Source organism: Tauraco erythrolophus, chromosome 3, assembly GCF_009769465.1.
Source record: "Tauraco erythrolophus isolate bTauEry1 chromosome 3, bTauEry1.pri, whole genome shotgun sequence".
Taxonomy (NCBI): domain Eukaryota; kingdom Metazoa; phylum Chordata; class Aves; order Musophagiformes; family Musophagidae; genus Tauraco; species Tauraco erythrolophus.
In genome coordinates, this window is record NC_141467.1 from 101,873,715 (window position 1) to 101,893,674 (window position 19,960).

Here is a 19,960-nt window from a genome sequence, read left to right on the forward strand (position 1 = left end):
TTATCCAACTGCATCAGTTGAGACATGCTGGACAGAAGATTAAGGTGTGTGTAGGCTCTGCTTATGCCAATTATTTGATGATGAAGCGAGTACTTAAGAACCATGACACACTTAGGTAAGTGAGCAATGCAATTAGCTCGCTCAGCCAAGGCAAGTTCGCTGCTGCAGACTGGCTCTGGGGTCTCCCTGGTGCCAGATCCTCCTTTGAAGAAGACTTTGCTTGGACTGAAAGTAAATCCTGTGATGGTTGAATTCCAGCAAGGTGCTGGCTCTTAATCCTCCTATGATCATGGTGGCTATGCTGGGGGGGATGCTGGAAGTGGGGGCTGCTTGGCCTGCTAATCATCACTGAAGACATGTATGATGTTTTGCTAAGTGCTGGAGATGGACCACGCAGTGACTATGCTGGATGAGACAGAGAGCAGCCCATGGGGAAAACGGATTTATGCAAATGCCTGGAGCCCTGGGTGCACCTGCCTTGGCACTGGGCAAATCAATTCTCTCTACCCTGTGCTCTACTTTACCTAATTTGGCTGCAGCCCATCATCTAATCACAGTTGGCCCAACCCTTTCTCAACCACTGTCCTGGGAGCTCCCAGGAAAGGTGAATGGGATGAGAGGAGGACAATAACCCAGGGAATGGGTGGGGAATGTAGCTGGGACACATTTGGGATGGGACGGGAGTGGGCTGAGGTCTCCAGCTAAGGGGATGCAGCAGGAACCCGATACGCCCCCATGCATCTCTCCACCATCCCTTGGCCAGAGTTTGGCTCTGCCTTTGCCTCCCCCATCTTAATAACTCCCCCATTAGCAGCACCGCAGCACACAGGGATGTACAAAACAGTGAACGCTTTTTATTTCGCTGCTGGAGTGAAACCACCGTTAATTTCATAAAACTCAAAAAAAAAAAAAAAGTGATTATTAAAAGGCATACATTTTTTTTTCCTTTTTACACAAGACATAAGTAAACAGACAAGTTTCTTTTTAAAAAGGTTATAAAGTGTCAAGATCCTATACCTCATCTGCATATTCGAAGTGATGCCATCTGATACAAAAAGCATTGGGTATAATAATTTAGCTATGGCTCAGACCAAAAAAAAAAAACCACCAAACAAAACCAAAACAAATAAAAAAAAAGTCATCTGGGCTTAATCTACATACTACTACGATTGCCCATGGAGTTAAAAAGGAAAATACGCAGTTCTTTGTCGCACAGAAAGAAACAGCAGGGAAGTGGAGAGTTCACTGGGAGATCGTTGTCCAAAGGGAAGCCGAGCACGGCGAAACGGCCCCCCCGTCCCCGGGAATGTCTGGAGAGGCCGCGAGCGGGACTGCAGCCGGCCCGTGACCCCCCGCTGCGCAGAGAAACCAGCCACATTTTTTTCCCACCAGACAGTATCCCGTCCAAATCCACCCGCCGAACCGCACCTACCCAGCTCGCTGGAAGCAAACGAGATGTAAGACCCTGGAAACTGCATGGAAGTCACGAATCTCCCTGTGTGTTTTCCCATTGGGATTAATAAAAACCAAACAAACCCAATTGAAAAAAAAAAAAACAAAAAACAAACTAAAAGAAAACGACTCATTCTATTGTAGATAGAGCAAGACTCTTTGCTTCCTCGGGAAATCTGTTACTCATAAACCTCCTCATCCGAAGCTCTCAGCCCAAGCACCAGTGTCAGCCTTATTGCAAGACTCACAATATGAATTTACAAAGTCTTCAAATACGCATCACCAGACCTTTCTTAAATAAAAAGCCGGCCATTAGCGACAGTCGCGTTGCCTTCTCCCCCACCGCTGCCCCCACCCGACTGGCAAGCATGGAGAACAGAAGGGACACAAGAGCCTCTTAACCGAAACCTGGAGAAGGGCACAACTATGAATTCCTGCTCAGATTTGTCCTCCACATGAAGTTCATTCATGACTGATTCCTATGCAAAGCCTACAAGCTCTTGGTTTGATGGTTAGGGCATCTCTGCTTTGCCATCCCTTGGGTCTCCCCTTGGAGCGCTGTCCCTGCAAACCATGGAAAGATGGTGGGTTTCCATGGAGGGAAGTGGGAAGAGGTGAGGAAGTGTAAAACCCAGTTTATGCCTTTGCTTCTGCAGAAAAGGGCAGGATAAGGTGGTTGGCTTGTAGCCACATCCATGGGGGTGTCTGTTCCCTATGACATCTGCCAAGACCCAATGGAGCAATAACAGAATAGGCAAGTAAGATTTTTAAGGCTCTCCTTTCAACATCTTGGCACCTGAGGTGAAACGAGGATTAGCGTACAAGGAGAGACTCCAAAACCAGCCCAAACCGTGAGCCCTTGGCTGCTCAGGACTTGCTTTGGTGCCACATGTCTACCAAGATCCATCCTTCCCTCTTCTCCAACTGTCCCGAGATTTTTGTGAAGGAATGGGGCTCTTCTTTGAGATTTCTAACCCAAAACCTAGTTGGAAGACCCCTCCGTTTCCCCAGCTTGTTATGTTTCTGCAACTGTCTCTAGGCTGCAACATCAGGGAGTTGGTACCTCAGAGGTAGGAGCCCAAGTCCCAGTCAAAAAAATCTCAAATATTTGGCAGTCCAACTCAGAAACCTTGGAGCGGGCTCAAGCCCTCCATGCAAGGGTGGCAGCTCCTGGGCTGCCGAGCTGTCCTGCCCATGGAGCAGCACATGAGAGGTGACAGCAAGTTCCAGGACAGGGGAAAGACATCCATTAAAAAAAGAAAAAAGAAAAAATTAAGACAATTTAACCAGCATGTTGGTTTATTTTCTTTTTTTTTTTTTTTTTCAGTAACCCACAAACTGAAGGATATCAAGATGCTGCTCTGCCAGCCAGAGGTGCTCAGGATTTGGCCACATGGATTGTGCCAGGTCAAGGACTGCTCTCACACTAGAAGCTCCCTATTTTTAAGGTGGTTGGGTTGATGCTACATAAAGTGAAGGAGCACTGCAAAGCCTATCCTCCTTATATTCCCCAAAAACAAGCCCACCAAGCTGAGATTTGAATGTACTCTTTGAAAGTCCCTTCCAGCCCTAACCATTCTATGATTCTACTCTCATCAGAGCTCAGCACTGAGCACTTCCACCACCACCACCAAACCCTGTATGGAGGAGGTCAAAAGTTCCTGTGGCCAAAGGAGGCTGAATTCAAGCCCCTCTGTCCCCACACCAACTCCAACTCCAAAGCATTGTGGCTGAAGCCCTGGACCGCTTGCCTTGGGCAACCCGCCATGTGATGCTCCCATGAGCACGGATGAGAAAACATTCCTCCTCCTCTTGCCAGGGCAGAAACATCTCCAAGTCTGCAAAGCAACAATTCCCACCACTTTATCCTAAACCCTTCACAAGTCATGGCACAGCCTGTTGTGACCAGGGAGCACATGGGACCATGAGGTCTCCTGGCTAAAAGGGACTGGGGCTGTCTGCATCGCAATGCTGAGCCGTCTCCTACTGCCCCTGGGGATTTAGCAGCACCTATTTTAGCAGCGGGAGGACACGCCTGGGTAGGAAGGGGATGGTGACCCACCTAGTGGGACTGCTGTAATACAGGATCAGGGCTTTTTATCAGCCCTATTTCTTGCCCTTCCCAACCAATGCAGACCCTTCCACCACTGCCGCCTTCCCCACGAGACATAGGAATCAACAGCCTGGAATAGGGCTGGAGAAACTCAAGGGACTGAAGGCTGTCCCACAATGTGGAAGCTTTGGACAGGCTCAAGATATGTGGTGTAACTCCGGGGCCACAGGTGGAGAGTGCCCACCTCACTTGGCACCACAGCCTGTCCCACGGGATGGTCATCCCTGCCACGCAGCAGGGCTGACTCCCACCAGGAGTGAAGTGGTGGCACTGGAAATGGCTCCAAACTCCTCCTCTGTCCATGTGTGGTGGCACGAAGCCATCCCCTACCCTTCTGCATGTACCAAAGGTGTCTAACCAGCCTTCCTCACCGCTTATCCCAAGAGATGAACCCTCTGATGCAAATGTCTCTGGACAGTCTCTGTTTCACAAGGCACACAAACCTATGGAGATACCCAACATAGGGCACTGAAGGCATCTGAAGTTGGGCAGCCTAAAACCACAAGACACTGGATGACTAACCCTCCTTGATCCAACAACTGCAATCCTCTGCAGCAAGCCCAAAGGATACCCGGAGCATCCCTCGGGCCACACGTATCCCTGGTGACAGTGGATGGCAGCCAGCTGTGACCCAGTGCTGGGGATCAGTCTGGGGAGCCATGGATCACCTGCTGGGCTCCACTGGGCAGCGATGGGAGAAAGAAAGGCCAGAGGACGTGCGGAAGACAAACAGTTTGGTTTTTTTTTAAGTTTTTTTTTTTTCCTTTAATTAGCAAATTTCTTCTTATCCTCATCAAAAGAAAAAACATCCCCATGCCCCCTACATGCCCACCACTCCAGCTGCTGCAAGCGTTCAAAGGCAGAAAGTTGAGAGATGTTTAATGTCCCAGCTCAAGGGCAGCTTTGATTCCACCCCACCAGGGCACGTGCTGGGGGAGTTTTGGGGTGCCAGGCGCCGGTTTACAGATGTGGGAAAGGCAGGTGCAAAATTTGGTGATGTGCTCTTCCCAGGAGCACCCAAAATCCCCCAGGAAAGATGCAGCCCAGCCCCTCAGCCAGCAAACACAGCGGTGGAGGACATGGACATGCCCCGAGATGCACACTGCGTCCCCAGGGCATCAGAACTGGGGTTTGTGCCATGGTTCAGTGATGGGGACACGACAGGAGAGAACACACCACCCTGTGCATTGAATTTAGAAGCTATAAATAAGGGCACCCCACACTTTGGGGGGACCCAGTGTTGCCCTGCACCCTGGCAAAGCTGGGTGCCTCAAAGCCCCACCATGGTCCCAGAGTTTCCCAGCGCCTCCGCCTTCATTGCGGCAAGTCCCCAACGAGCCCGAGCTGCAGCATCCTGGCCGGCATCAAGGCAACTGGGAGATGGGGAAGTGGCAGAGGAGCCAGGAGAAAGGGAACGGTGCTGGGGGGACTTAGCTCAGCCCTTCCCGTGGCCACAAGGCCAGCACTGAGCTACGAGCCCCCTTCACCTCTCCCTCCTCTCACCATCTTCCCCTCCAAGGCCATCATGTCATCCCCACCTCCGCCCCCTACTGCTGCAGCCCTTATTATTAGGAAAGAGGTGGGAAAGGGTTTTTCTGGGGGTACTCCAGCTCTCCTGCTCTCCATCCCTTCTCAGCTGGCACAGCCCTGCCTGCATCAACCCAACCCAACCCAACCACCCTTTGCCCATCCCTCTCAGTGCAATGGGAGGAGAAAGGGGGGAGGAGGAAGGTGAGGAAGAACCGTCACGTGAGCTCATTGTCTGCTAAGGCCAAGAGGCAAAGGGCAGCGCTGCCTTCCCTTCTCGGGGCTGGGGCTGGAGAGAGCAGCCTTTTTTGGGGGTCCGGCAAGATGACCGTGCCGCGGGTGCTGGAACACGTTGGTGATGCTCCACCTCCCCCGACCCCAGTGGGGCAGGACGTGGGGCACGCAGGGCTGGGCGAGGAGGTGCAGGGGTGGGATGCGTGCAAGTGCCCGGGTGTCTGTGTGCACGGATTTTGGCAAGAGGTCATTGAGGTTACATGATGCAGCATTTGTTCTTGTGGTTATGAGGGTCCTTAAATCGGAGTCTCTGCTTTGGTCGGTATTTTTCCAAGTACGTCAGCTGCTTGCTGTTGATGGCTCCTCGGCGCTTCCTGCAGGGACAGAGAAGGGCCAGCACAGTCAGCGGCGTGGCAGAAGACCCCTCCACCTCAAACTCACCCCTGTCGGGGTGCTGAACACCCCTCTGCCTGGAGCAGGAAGGGATTTTGGAGGCTGCAGCCAAGTGCGTCCTCCAGCACTGGAGACGGGTGCCCACCCCAGCAGCCCAGCGAGTCTCAGGACACGGAGAGCCGTGGAAGAAACGCGTGGGGACACATCAGATCTCTCCGTTCCCTCGGGAAGGGGGTTCCTTCCTCCCCTGACGCCGAAACGCCGCTTGACTTACTGTCGGATGAACTGGATGGCGTCTTCGTACTTCATCCCGCTCTCGATCAAGGCCAGCGCGACGAGGACCGGAGCGCTGAAAGGCAACAGCGGCGACAGTCACTCCCTGGCCACGCGGCCCAGGGGCTGACATCCCGTTTCGGGACGCGGGGACACGCTGCAGGGCTGGAACGGTGGCATCGCAGGCAACTGCCAGCCCTGGCTTTTAGCTCGTAATTCCTTGACATTTGGTTGCAAGTGCTGCCCCAAGGAGCAGCTGATTTTGGGAGTAAAACCCCCAGGATGGGGCTGGCAGCTGTTTGCTGATCTTCTAATAAGCACGAGGACTTGGGAGGCAAATCTATGGGATCAGCGGATGTAAATACACATGCAAAACCTGACCCGCAGCCGGGGGAGCAGTAAAATGCAGCAGCTCTCAAAAAGCATCAGCTCCTGTTTGTAGCAGGAGGCATTTAGCACAATTTGCACAATGAGCTCTTAGCAAAAGCAAAACCACCGTGGGGCACTGGCAGGACAGCACTGAGCAACCTGGGTCCCTGCTCCGGTGCCCAGGATTTGGCTGCTAGAAGTGCAAGGGGGAGCTCAGCCAGCAGCTCCCCATTAACACCTCGTCCTGCTAAGGTCATAGAATCATAGAATGGTTTGGTTGGAAGGGACCTCAAAGATCATCTAGTTCTAACTCCCATTCCACGGGCAGCGACACCTTCCACTAGATCAGGTTGCTCAAAGCCTCATCCAACCTGGCCTTGAACACTTCCAGGGATGGAGCAGCCACAACTCTGGGCAACCTGTTCCAGTGTTTCACCACCCTCGCTGTAAAATATGTCTTCCTTAGATCTAACCTAAATCTCCCCTCTTTCAGTTTAAAGCCATTGTCCCTTGCCCTATCACTATATGCCCTTGCAAAAAGTCCCTCTCCAGCTTTCTTGTAGGACCCCTTTAGGTACTGGAAGGCTGCTAGAAGGTCCTTCCAGACCCAGGTCTCCACTGCATGAAAAAACCCTGCTCAAAGACGTACTGGGGAAGGGAAGGAGGAGAGCAGCCACAGTTTTCCCTCTTTCCCCTTCAAGGATGGGTGGCAGCCGGGGTGCTGGGCTCTGACTTACCGCCCCAGGCCGGCCACGCAGTGCACGGCCACACAGCAGCCAGGGTCTTCGCAGAACTTGGTCTTCAGCAAGTTGAGCCAATCTTCCACTATTTTGCTGGGAGGAGGTGCTCCATCGTCGAACGGCCAATCCTGCAGGGCAGGGGGGGCAAGGTCAGGAGAAGAGAGAAACGCTGTCAGACCCTGGGGTTAAACTCATGGGATTGCTTTCTGCTCAGGACGATGGTGTTTGGGACCTCGGCAGCAAGGAGGCGGATATGTGTGCAGGAACCGGGCTTGCAGAGCAGCTCTGCGCGGATGTAGCCGGTTTTGCAGCACCATCTGGCATGCAGGAATCCCCTAGCTGCTTCAGCTCAGGATTTGCAGCCATATGAGTCTAGGTCTGGGGTCCTCCCATCTCCTACAGACAGGTTCAGCCTTCAGGAGCACCTACAAGATCTGCAACATGGTCCCCATGTCCTCCTGCCTCCACAGACCAGGGTGGTCATCACCTGCCTCCTCCTCATTCAGATACCACACTGAGCCTCAGGGTGATGCAACTCCCATCCTCCTCCCCTGCCCAGCTCCTGTCTAAATCCAGCACTCGGGAGTGCAAAGACATTTTGTAGGAAGTTTGAGCAAAGGTGGCTCGGATATGGCTGAAATCTCAGCAGTGCTGAAGTTCAGCCTGCTGCAACATGTGGAGGGGAAGGTGAACACTCAAGTCCCAAAAGGATGCTCTGAGGACCCCCAAACACAGCCCTAGAGAGAGTCAAAGGGAGGGAGATCTCTCCAAACGGGGCCATTAAAACAGCATCCTTCAGGAAAGGCTCCCAAGGAATAAAAAAAAAAAAAAGCAAAAAAAAGCCCATCTTCTTCCAAGCTTCATCCTCAAGATGCAGGGACTCAACATTGGAGTTTGGTGATGAAGTGAGTACAACAGCTGCTGCATTAAGCAGCTCCTGGTCTTGGGCTCTGCTATGGGGGAAAAGTGTGTCCCCCCTCTTGCTTGTGACGGCTGCAGCATTTGGGGGAAAGAATGATCTCTCCCCATGGGCACTGGCAGCCAGTTGAGGCTGAATGTCTCTCCCAAAATGGGGATTTCTCTCCTATAATGGATTTGGCAGGAGGAGTGTGGCCACTGGTTACACAGCAGCAGGAGAGAAGGATGGGCAGGAGAGCATCGCTCAGAGGGGACGTGCCACGGTGAGCGCCAGTGGGTGGGCACAGGCTGTAATCCTCATGTCTGAGGAGTGAGTCACTAAGCTGCTGTGCTGGAGTCATTCTTGGCGAAAGATGGCAAAAGAAGCTGCTGAGCTTCATATTCAGTGTTGGAACAGTCATTGTGATTTCAGTTGGGCTTTGCTAGCAAAGGAGCACCCTGGGCATCAGGGTACCCTAATGCTTGAGCCAGCCCGCCTGCACAGTCTGTTCCCTGTCCTGCAAGGACACGTCCTCCTCACGCTGCCCAGAAAGCACCACTGCATCCATGACTGCAGATCACTGGGCTACCACTGGGATGACACAACATACCACAAAATCATTGAATCATAGAATGGTTTGAGGAGGAAGGGCCATTCAGAGATCATCTAAGTCCAACCCCCCTGCCATGGGCAGGGACATCTTTCACTAGGTCAGGTTGCTCAGAGCCCTGTCCAACCTGACCTGGAACACTTCCAATGATGGGGCATCCACGACTTCTCTGGGTAACCTGTTCCAGTATCTCACCACCCTCATTGTAAAGAAAGTTCTTCCTTGTATCTAATCTGAATCTATCTCCTTTCAGTTTAAAACTGTTGCCCCTTGTCCTGTCACTACAGGCCTTGGTAAAAACTCTTTCTCCATCTTTTTTATAAGCCACCTTTCGATATTGAAAGGCTGCAATTAGGTCTCCCCAGAGCCTTCTCTTCTCCAGGCTGAACAACCCCAACTCTCTCAGCCTTTCTCCACAGCAGAGGTGTTCCAGCTGTGCAACTGTTTTTGTGGCCCTCCCCTGGACTCACTCCAGCAGCTCCATGTCCTTCTTATGTTGGAGGCCCCAGAGCTGAACGCTGTATTCCAGGTGGGGTCTCACAAGAGCAGAGCAGAGGGGCAGAATCCCCTCCCTTGACCTGCTGGCCACGCTGCCTTGGATGCAGACCAGGACACGGTTGGCTTTCTGGGCTGCCAGCGCACATTGCAGCTCGTGTTGAGCTTCTCATCAACCAACACTCCCAAGTCCTTCTTCTCAGGGCTGCTCTCAATCCATTCTCCGCCCAGCCTGTACTTGTGCTTGGAATTGCCCTGACCCATGTGCAGGACCTTGCCCTTGGCCTTGTTGAACTTCATTAGGTTCTCACAGGCCCACCTCTCCAGCCTGTCAAGGTCCCTCTGGATGGCATCCCTTCCCTCCAGTGTGTCTACAACACCACACAACTTGGTGTCATCAGCAAACTTGCTGAGGGTGCACTCGATCCCACTGCCTACGTCACTGATGAAGGTATTAAACACTATTGGTATATCCAATACAGTATATCCATCCTTCACCATAAATGTTCCTACAGTGAAACCCACACAGCATCGGTTCTCCGGCAGGATTTCTGGCCCATCTCCGACCTGCTGGAAGAGCTGCCAAGCAGATGTCCACGGTACAGGACATCTCTGTATGGCATGACTTGGTAACTGCCATCAGCTTTAGAGACTGCTCCGGATCCCCTGCGGCACACAGAGGAGCCAACAGCTGAAGACGTGTCCAAAACACCCAGGCAGCGTCTCCAGGATAGGACCATCATACGTGTGGGCACTGCAGATGCTGACATTCAGGCAGACCACACCAGAGTCACGCCTTTACTAGCTTGTGCCTATTCCCCAAAGAAAGGGATAGGACATACAGATGTAGTTTATATATATATATATATATATATTTGATATAGATATATATAGAGATATGTCTGTATCTGCATATATATCTATCCATAGATACACAGGATACAGATATCTCTCTATATGATATACCTTATAGAGTTTCTATATAGTTTTAGAAACATAGATATAAGTAATATAGTTTCTATTCAGTGTCTTCCACAGTTTCTATATCTGGGTAATTGAGGCACTCAATGCCTCCTTTGCTTCAGTCTTCAATGGCCAGACTAACTCACTGGGCGATATGCCTCTGGAACCAACTGGTGGAGATGGAGAGCTTTGTCAAGGTTTCTTTCAAGAGGAAATGGTAAGCGAACTGCTGCACAGCTTAAATGTGCAGGAGTCCATGGGGCCAGATGAGATCCACCCAAGAGTTCTGAGGGAGCTGGCGGAGGTGCTCACCAAGCCACTTTCCATCATTTACCAACAATCCTGGCTAACAGGGGAGGTACCAGCTGACTGGAGGTTGGCAAACATGACGCTGCTCTACAAGAAAGGCAAGAGGGAAGACCCAGGGAACTACAGGCCTGTCAGTCTGACCTCAGTGCCGGGTAAACTCATGGAACAGATCATCCTTGGTGTTATCATGCATCATGTACAAGACAGTCAGATGATGAGGCCCAGTCAACATGGATTTATGAAGGGCAGGTCTTGTTTGACCAACCTGATCTCCTTCTATGATAAAATGACCCATTTAGTGGATGAGGGAAGAACTGTGGATGTTGTTTACCTCCATTTTAGCAAAGCCTTTGACACCATTTCCCATAACATTCTTCTGCAGAAGCTGGCTGCCTATGGCTTGGACGGGTGTACGCTTCGCTGGATCAAAAACTGGCTGGATGGCCGGGCCCAGAGAGTGGTGGTGAATGGAGTTAAATCCAGCTGGCGGCCGGTCACCAGTGGTGTTCCGCAGGGCTCAGTGTTGGGGCCTGTTCTCTTTAGCATCTTCATCAATGATCTGGGTGAGGGGATCGAGTGCACCCTCAGCAAGTTTGCAGATGACACTAAATTGGGGGGTAGTGTTGATCTGCCTGAGGGTCGGGAGGCTCTGCAGAGGGACCTGGACAGACTGGATCGATGGGCTGAGGCCAGCTGTATGAAATTCAACAAGACCAAGTGCCAGGTCCTGCACTTGGGCCACAACAACCCCCTGCAGCATTCCAGGCTTGGGGAAGTGTGGCTGGAAGGCTGCACAGCAGAGAAGGACCTGGGGGTGCTGGTCGACAGCTGATTGAACATGAGCCAGCAGTGTGCCCAAGCAGCCAAGAAAGCCAACGGAATCCTGGCAGTGTGGCCAGCAGGAGCAGGGAAGTGATTGTCCCCCTGTACTCAGCACTGGTGAGGCCACACCTTGAGTGCTGTGTCCAGTTTTGGGCCCCTCACTTCAAGAAGGACGTTGAGGTGCTGGAGCGGGTTCAGAGAAGGGCAATGAAACTAGTGAAGGGTTTAGAGAACTTGTCCTATGAGGAGCGGCTGAGGGAGCTGGGACTGGTCAGTCTGGAGAAGAGGAGGCTCAAGGGGGACCTTATCGCTCTCTACAATGAACTGAAAGGAAGTTGTAGGGAGATGGGGGTCGGTCTCTTCTCCCACGTTATGAATGACAGGATGAGAGGGAATGGCCTCAAGTTATGCCAGGGGAAATTTAGGTTAGGTATCAGGAAAAATTTCTTTCCAGAGAGGGTTGTGAAGTATTGGAACAGGCTGCCCAGGGAGGTGGTGGAGTCCCCATCCCTGGAGGTGTTTAAAAACCGTGTGGATTTGGTGTTGAGCAACATGGTTTAGGGACCCTGGCAGTGCAGGGTGAATGGTTGGACTTGATGATCTTGAAGGTCTCTTCCAACCAGACGATTCTATGATTCTATGATACCTCCCTATATAAAACATATCACAGATATAGATATCTCTCTCTATAAGATATGCAGAGAGATATGTATGCCATAGAAACAGAAACTCAGACTGGAGGACTCTGGTCAGAAACAAGAATTTGGTGTGTAAGCGAGCAGACATGATACCCTACATAGATTTAGATTAGATCTAAGGAAGAAATTTTTTACACTGAGGGTGGTGAGGCACTGGAACAGGTTGCCCAGAGTAGTTGTAGATGCCCCATCCCTGGAAGTGTTCAAGGCCAGGCTGGATGAGGCTTTGAGCAACCTGGAGAAGTGGAGGGTGTCCCTGCCCATGGCAGGGGGGTTGGAACCAGATGATCTTCGAGGTCCCTTCCAACCCAAACCATTCTATGATTCTACAATTCTATATAGATTCTATATGTAGAATTCTACCTTTCTCTGTTACGTTATACAGAGAGGACCTACACAGAGAGGACCACCACAGGAGACACAAGGCACTTCCAACCCCTTTTTTTTTTTCCAACCCAATAATGAGCAGAGCCTCGCTTTCCAGCTGGAGCTGAACCCCCTGGCAGGGCGATCACGCCTGACATCATCTCCAATTACTTATCAGCCAAGACGCAGCCCAGGCAGCTGCCTGCTCGCCTTCTGCTTGCTGCCTGCTCCCTTCCATCCCCCAGAGCTGCACCAGCCGGCTGCTGGAAGAGCAAAAATCCCACAACCCCCCCGCCCTCCGGATAAGGTAACGCTGAGGGTAACAGGGACCACGCGCGTCTTCCACGTGGGATCATCCCTTGGAGTCTTTAAAGCCGGAGTGAGGGGCAGGGAAGGCAGCTGCCGACTCAACCGTATGAGTCACAGTTTCGGGTGCGTGGGCAGCACTTTCATTTTTTAAAGCACCAGCCCCACCTCGGCCTGGGGAGCGGGGTGTTTGGCAGACCCGAGGGATGGGGGTATTTAAGCCCAACCCCCCGTCCCGGCATCCACCCTGCTGTCCGCTTACCATGACGGTGATGCCGTCCTTCTCCAGGGGGGTCTTGTCATAGGTCACTTCGCACACTCGCACAACCGTGGTGGCACCATATTTCTTCAGGTCCTGGGGAGGGAAGGAGGAGGAGGGGTCTGAAAAAGCCCTGCCAGTTGCACCCCAGTTAACCCCAGCACATCCAAACCCTGCTACGACCACTATGGACCCTAAAACAGCGCTGTGCCCCATCTTTGGATCCTTGACCAAAATCCCCGTGGTCCATCCAGCATGGGGAGGACAAGGAAACATGAAATCCCAGGGCACCAAAGCCACATGGCCACAGTAGGATTTTTACCCAGCACCTTCAGGACTCCTTGGAGTCCTGAGCGCCTACGGGGCCATTTATTTTTAAGCCCGAACTGTGGGGGTCGCAGCGCACCCCACCAACCGTGCTCAGCATCCTACAAATTGTTCTGGGGGTGCTTCTCGACCTCTTTGCCATATCCCGTCATCGGTCCAACATGCCGCAGGCTTGGGCGTGGGACTTGGGCTGTTTCCAGCGTGGCTTATCGCCCGCCGCACGGATTGCCCCCGGATTACGTGCCGGCATACCGGCCTCGCTGGGCACCGTGTGAGATCATCCCCTTCAATGATCCATCTCCTTCCTTCCTCGTGTGCGCTCGCCAGACTACGGCAAACCCCTGCGCGCTTGGCAGCTCGGCCAAAAATCTAGGAGGCTGGAGGAAAGGGGAATTTTTCCCCCTTCCCACCGGTGCCGTCCCCAACGCCTTGTTCACACTGTGCAGGGTACGGGGTGGCTGTCCCCAAATTGTAACCACCTTCTTGCGGCTCTCCGAGCTGGTGGCCCTCACGTGTGTTTTTTCGGGTGCGCACTGGGGAGGGTTTCCTCGAGTCGGAGGATGCAGCTGGTGCCAGCATATCGGACCTCAACGTGGTTTAGGTCTGAGGATCACGCGCAGCCCCAGGTGCCCCCGCAAATGACTCCTCGTAAGCAGAAGCCACCTGTGGCAGCTCAACTGAACTTGCAGGGCACGGTGTTTCCCCCAGGCATTGATAAAAACAGCACGTTGAAGCTTTTCACCCTGAACCGTGGGCAGCCATCCATTAATCCATTCCAGCTCCCAGAAGCTGCCAGTGTTGGAGGCAGCGCTCCCAGGCTGGGCACCATCACTTGCTCATGCTCCTATGTAGACAGGCTGAGAGAGTTGGGGTGGTTCAGCCTGTGGAAGAGAAGGCTCACAAGAGACCTTATAGCAGCCTTCCAGTACCTAAATGTGAGGAGTCTACAGGAAAGCTGGAGAGGAACTTTTGACAAGGGCATGTAGTGATAGGACAAGGGGAAATGGCATTAAACTGAAAGAGGGGAGATTTAGATTAGATATAAGGAAGAAATTCTTCACTCTAGGGGTGGTGAAACACTGGAACAGGTCGCCCAGAGAAGTTGTGGCTGCCCCATCCCTGGAAGTGTTCAAGGCCAGGCTGGATGAGGCTTTGAGCAACCTGACCTAGTGGAAGGTGTCCCTGCCCATGGCAGGGGGATTGGAACTAGATGAGCTTCAAGGTCTCTTCCAACCCAAATCATTCTATGATTCTATGCAACACCAAGCCCTCCAGCTCCTGCACACTGCTCAACATACTTTGTGCATTGGAAAGACATCGGGATATTTGAGATTAGAAGTCCTTACTGATGTGCTGGGAGATGCAGGGGAAGTTATCTGCATCCACATGCATCACTTCAAAGCGCCTTGATGGGATGTACTGGCAGTGGATTCAACAGGGACAGGAAAACTCTGCTACATCTCTGCTATGCCCTTGGTGTCCTCCAAAATGTTGGTGCTGATGGGACCCATGGCCCTGGGAAGCCACTGAGGCTGTGGTACCAAAGGGGACGTGCCACTGCCTCATCCTACGGAGGACTGATCCCTCTTGCACCTCAATGGCAGCTTTTAGCCCCAAAATGCGCATCTGGGCCCCAGTGCTCCCTTTCCAGTCTCCCCTCCTTACCTCCAAGAAGGTACTGAGCGTGGCGTTGGTGGGGTTGTGGGTGATCAGGAACCTCATGTTTTTGTAGCAGACCTCCACCGGCGCAGGGCGGTTCATCCGGGCCATGGTGGAACGGGAGGAGGGTGAGGTGGTGCTGACAGTGGTGGGGGAAAAACCCAAGAAAAGCGTGGTGTGGAGAGGGGGGGGAGGGAAATCCAACCAAAAACCCCTCAGCGCTTCAAAAATAAAAATAAAAGAGGATCGAGAACTCAATATACAGACGTTGTGCAAATAATTCCAGCTCCTGGGAGCGCGCCGGCTTCCTCGACACACCGCAAGCCCCCCGGGGGAAAAAGCCAGATGGGAAAAAATAATATTAATGATAATAATAATAATAATAATTAAAAAAAAAAAAATCCCTTTGCTGTAGTGTCGGCGTCCTCGGCGTGTGTGCGACGGCGAGCAGCTGCCGCCTCCGGTGCCGCTTGCTCCCTGGCGCTCTAGAAAGGCCTCTGCATATGGGGGGGGTGGCGGGAGGGTGACCCCCGTCACGTTACCCCATCGGGGTATGTGGAGTACTTGGGGGTGGCACGGGGGGCCGGGAGCCTACGGAGCGGCGTCGGCGGCGTCCGGCAGCGGTCCCTCGCTGGGGCGATCCATGCACGGGAGCCTTGAATGGTTGAGTCGGAGGGTCGGGATGCCGGGGGAGACGAGGCGAAAGCGGCCGGGCGCTGCTTCACGGGGTGGGCTGCCGGCTGCGGGGCTCAGAGCTGCTCCTCAGCACCTCCATAAATCCTGGCAGAGAGCGAGGCTGCAGGGGAGGGAAAGGGAAACATGGTGGGGAGGGTGTCCTCCTCCCCAGGCCGGCTCCAAGGAAGCTCCCGGCCAGTGCGGAGAGGGACACGGTGTCCCCGAATGCACCGGTGCTCGCCGCATCCCATACGAGCATCTCTGACCACGCTCGTCTTTGCAGGAGACTGTGGATTAGAAAGCGAGGTGGTATTTAAAGAAAAAGCTGAAATATCATCTGAAAAGCTGAAACGGCACTGGAAAGCGGGGGAGGGAACTCGCATTTTCCTTTTTGTGAAAGGGAGAAGAAGCACATGGCAGGGAAAGCACTTGCTCTCACACCACCCAACACCCGGCCGGTGTATTTAAGCACTCGAGCCACGTGAGCTGACCCCCCCAGTGCCCACCCTAACCCCCCCCGACCTCACCTCTGCCTCCCCGAAACTCACGGTGAATATTTCCACCCCGAACGTGACGCTCTGCCCGAAACCAGCCACTGCTGCCCCTAATCGGCCACACGCTCCCGGCGCTGCCTGGGCGGCTCATGTCCACCAAAAGCACCTCTAATGCTCTTAGGCCAACTAAGCTGCCCACAAATGAGCTTTCTTGGGTGTAGGGGGGGAGCAGAGGAGGGCGTTACGGGCAAGCAGTTTCGCTGGCGTTGGTGATGGATGTGGCCCCCTGCTCGCTTGATCCCAACCCCATTGCCACCGGCACCTGTAAAGCACCACGGTGTGAAGCACCCTGTCCTTGTGACACGGGGCATCTCTGCCTTCAAGGATGGCAACAGGAAGAATTAAAAAAAAAAAAAAGAAAATCCATTCCCGTTGTGGAAATGCCAAAAAGCAAGAGAAGACAGGCCCAGGGGGAAAGCGAGGGTGATGCCAGCCCCGCTCGGAGCTGAGGGAAACCCAGCGTTTCCCTGGATCGTTACGCGCTGGACTCTTGTTTTGAAGCTGGTCCCTTCCCCGGGTCAGCAGCTGCTTAGCCAGAGCCTCAAAATAGATCATAAGCACATAAGTAACCCGAGCCAGGCTGGCATGCACCCCCTCACTTCTTCTCCCCAGGCCCCAGCACCCAGAAAGGTTCCCCTCTGGGTTGTTTCACCCCGATGCGACGCGACGAGGTGGGAGCAGGGAGGTGCGCTGAGCACCAACCGGCTCATCACACCGCTCGGGTGCTGTCAGCGGGCTTCTCCGTGCCTGAGCATCATTTACAACCCACCTGCCAGCTCCTGCTTTGCCAGCAGTCCCTGGGAATCAAATAGCAAGATCAAAGAGTAAAAAAAAATCAAATAGCAAAGGGGAAAAAAAAGCCAGGCGAGGCGGCAAGGGGAAGCGGGGCTGCTCGCCTAAGTGCACCCAGCTCGGCTGCTAAAATCGTGGACTTCCCTGCTGGCAGGGCAATAATTATTTCTTATCAACAGCACGTGCGTGCCCTGGCACTGCCTTGGCACACAGCGCATCCCTGTGCCCACGGGTTTCCAGCTGGGATTTGGGAAAGGAGCTTAGAGGGGGCTAGGAGCTGGGAAAGGGCCAAAACTCAAACGGATTTTGGCAGCGAGCCCTGTGCAGCTCCTCTGCAGACCCTTCTGTGTCCCTGTCTCCCTTGTGTTGCCCCAAACCCTCTTGTCTATTGTCTATCCCATCCCATCACTCCCGACTCATTTTTTTTTTCCCCATAAAAAATCAGGTAATGCTACCCCAGAGCCAGGAGAAAACGGGACGGAACCAGCTCTGCGGTTTGTGACGGTGACCTGTGGCCAAGCAGCATCCAGCCATGGGCTGCTGTGGTTAGGGTGGGTTGTAATGTGTTTTTTTTTGTTATTTTTTCTTTTTTTTTTTTTTCCCGAAGGATGCTGAAGAACAATAACAATCCACTCTGCAAGGATGCTCTGTGAAGTTCAAACCCAGCCCAGGATGCAGCAACAAGCAGGATGTCCCAGGAGGAATTTTCTAGCCTCCATTGAGAAAATCAGATTTTAGCCACCAATGGAGGCTGGAAGCTCAGGTGAGGGGTGGGAGCACGGCGAGAGGTGCCTCCTAACAGCATTTGGGGTCTGATTCAGAGCAGCTCAGTGCCAAGGTGATGCTGACCCCCCTGGGCAGCTCACCCTCCCCAGCTGGACCGTGGCAGCTAGGATCTTTGCTAAAAACCTTGCAAAGCTCCTGCGAGATGGGACAGAAAACCTGCTCTCTCCTTGGGCTTACTGTGCTTTTCCAGTGATGTTCCCACTCATCACTTCACTTGTGGGGTCTGCTCCCCCCTGAGATGAGCTCACTGTGGCTGGGTAAGAAATGGTATTTCTGGAGGGTAACTTTGGGCTGTCTTTGGTGATGTGGCTCCAGCAGGGCCATGAAAAGAGCCAGCAACCCAGCAAGTGAACGTTTCCCAAGAAAAACCTGCTGGCAACCCCCTCAGCAAGCTTCTTCCTTCCTTCTTTTATTCGCTTTAAGGTAAAAAAGAGGTTAAAACCCTCCGAAGGGACGGGAGGCAGGAGGGATGGGCAGCCACACACACCTGCTCAAAGGGAAGAGCTGCTGGAAAGCAGGTATTGCCCCAAATCATCCCCTGGCAAAGCCAGTTTCTCCGAAACAAAGGACCTGAGGATCTTCTGCTTTTCCTTTTAATGCCACGAGCATGAGAGGTGCCCAGAGTGCACAAGGAAAAGCAGCAAAAAATAACTTTTCCCTTCCTAACAACCTCATACCCTGTTTTAACCAGCTGAAGGGTCGTGTTAATACAAACTGTGCCCAAGTTTAACAATGCCCCGGATTAAACCCACCCACGGAGCAATCTGGTGGGACTGGGAGCCACTGGGAGCACCAAAGCCAGCATCACGCGCCAGGAGTGGTAGCTTGGTCTCCATCATCATCCCACAGACGGTTCACGCTCCATCGGCGCTCTGGATACCGAATAATTTTTTACTGGCTCGGGCGTGCTCGCTGCCAGTAACGCAGCTTCACTGGGAACAGCGTACGAGAACAGCGCGTGCTCCTTTCCCAAGAGGTCTCCTCTCCAGTGGAAGCGTTTCAAGTATTTTGGCAATTGCGTGTCCCGGCAATCCAGCCCCGAAGCCAATAAAATGCCTAATGGATATTCAATTGCCAATCATCCCCAGCCCTACAGCCCAACATTAAGCATGGCAGAACAACGCGGAAAAGGGTATTTCAGCTAATATTAATAAGCTGCCAAGCAAATAAATATCCTTCTGACTTGAGTGCCACAGGAGATCTGGATGAAGACGCCGCGAGGAAGCCCTGGATGAGGCTGCTCAGCGGTGCAGCGCTGGTCTTTCACGCTCAACCTCACCAAGGTGAAGCCCAACAAAGGAAATCCAGTGTGGATGACTGGAGGAGCCAGGTACCCAGCTGCCACCATGACCAAGGCCGGGCAAAGACGGGGACCATCAACCTGCAGTGTACCCATTGCTTGATCTGCAAGCTCATCTCAAAGCTTCACCAGTGATGTCAACCTTTGAATTTCTACAAGCATTCACCTTCCAGCTGCAGCCGTGCGACACGGTGGGCACGTTCCTTGCAAAGCCCCCAAGACACATGTACCGTGCAAGTCACAATGATGTTTTTCACCATGATTGTGGAAGTTTCTGCTTCTTCCACAATAAGTTTTGCAGCCAAGTGTCTGGCGAGGATCTGGGGTGCACGCACGCACTTGGATGTGGCAAGAGAGAGATGGAGGATGCTGCTCTGGGGGATGAGGACCACTGAGCCATCACCTCTCTGCCTACACCCCAAAGCGGAGGGGATCAGGGGCTCTACTAACTATTCTTGTGCCATGTGGCTGCTCCATTGCACATACTTTGGCCTCCCAACTGTCCAGAGAAGGACCCTGCAACAGCAGGGATGGGGCTGCTCTTCTTCCCAGCACCCCAAGGCGAAATAAAGACCTGGGCTTCACCACTGCACTTAATGAAAGGGCTTGGCTGGACCAGTAAGCAGATGCCAGACCTGCTGGCTACACTGCTGGTACTGTGGGACGCAGGCAGTGAAGTCAGGTTTTCTTCAGCACAGCAACTCCCCAAGCTAAGGAAAAGGAAGTTTTGCAGAGCCAAACTGTCGCTCCACGTGGGATTTAGCAGCAGGACTGGGAACAAAGGCTCTTACCCAAACAATATGTATCTTACCCGTATATAAATATAGCTGTCTCCCGAGTGAGCACATCTCACGTTCACAGTTCACCTTCAGAAAAATCTACCAAAACACCCATCTGTGTTACGTTTGCTCGACCTCTCTCCTGGCTTCAGCCCATGCAGCAAGACATCGACGTTCCCCTTACGGCAGATCAAGTCCTCCTCTCCCTGCTCCCAATCCCACCTCCACAAGGAGCATTTCCATCACCCTGATGAAAACTGC

The 19,960-nt window shown here is 52.9% G+C and overlaps 1 protein-coding gene across 4 annotated transcripts; it reads right to left on the reverse strand.

Annotated features, from left to right (window-relative positions):
• Positions 1 to 5,582: 5,582 nt before the first annotated feature.
• PTP4A3 (protein tyrosine phosphatase 4A3) lies at positions 5,583 to 14,924 on the reverse strand. 4 transcript variants are annotated; one of them, XM_086609588.1, is made up of 5 exons: positions 14,892 to 14,924; positions 12,831 to 12,923; positions 7,099 to 7,229; positions 5,994 to 6,068; positions 5,583 to 5,700 (listed from the first exon to the last, which is right to left on the reverse strand). In XM_086609588.1, exons 1-5 carry the CDS (start codon positions 14,922 to 14,924, stop codon positions 5,583 to 5,585), a joined length of 450 nt encoding a protein of 149 aa, XP_086465714.1. The 4 variants fall into 4 exon arrangements, with proteins under 4 accessions (XP_086465714.1, XP_086465713.1, XP_086465716.1 ...); XM_086609587.1 differs by having other exon boundaries at positions 14,820 to 14,924; XM_086609590.1 differs by lacking the exon at positions 5,994 to 6,068.
• Positions 14,925 to 19,960: the final 5,036 nt, after the last annotated feature.

What these genes read in the sequence shown, in the direction of transcription:
- PTP4A3 (XM_086609587.1), bottom strand. Translation starts at nt 14,924, where the DNA reads ATGGCCCGGATGAACCGCCCTGCGCCGGTGGAGGTCTGCTACAAAAAC. An exon ending in AGGACGGCATCACCGTCATG is followed by an intron (nt 7,230 to 12,830) that starts GTAAGCGGACAG and finishes CCTGCCCTGCAG; the next exon opens with GATTGGCCGTTCGACGATGG. An exon ending in GCCATCCAGTTCATCCGACA is followed by an intron (nt 5,701 to 5,993) that starts GTAAGTCAAGCG and finishes CTGTCCCTGCAG; the next exon opens with GAAGCGCCGAGGAGCCATCA.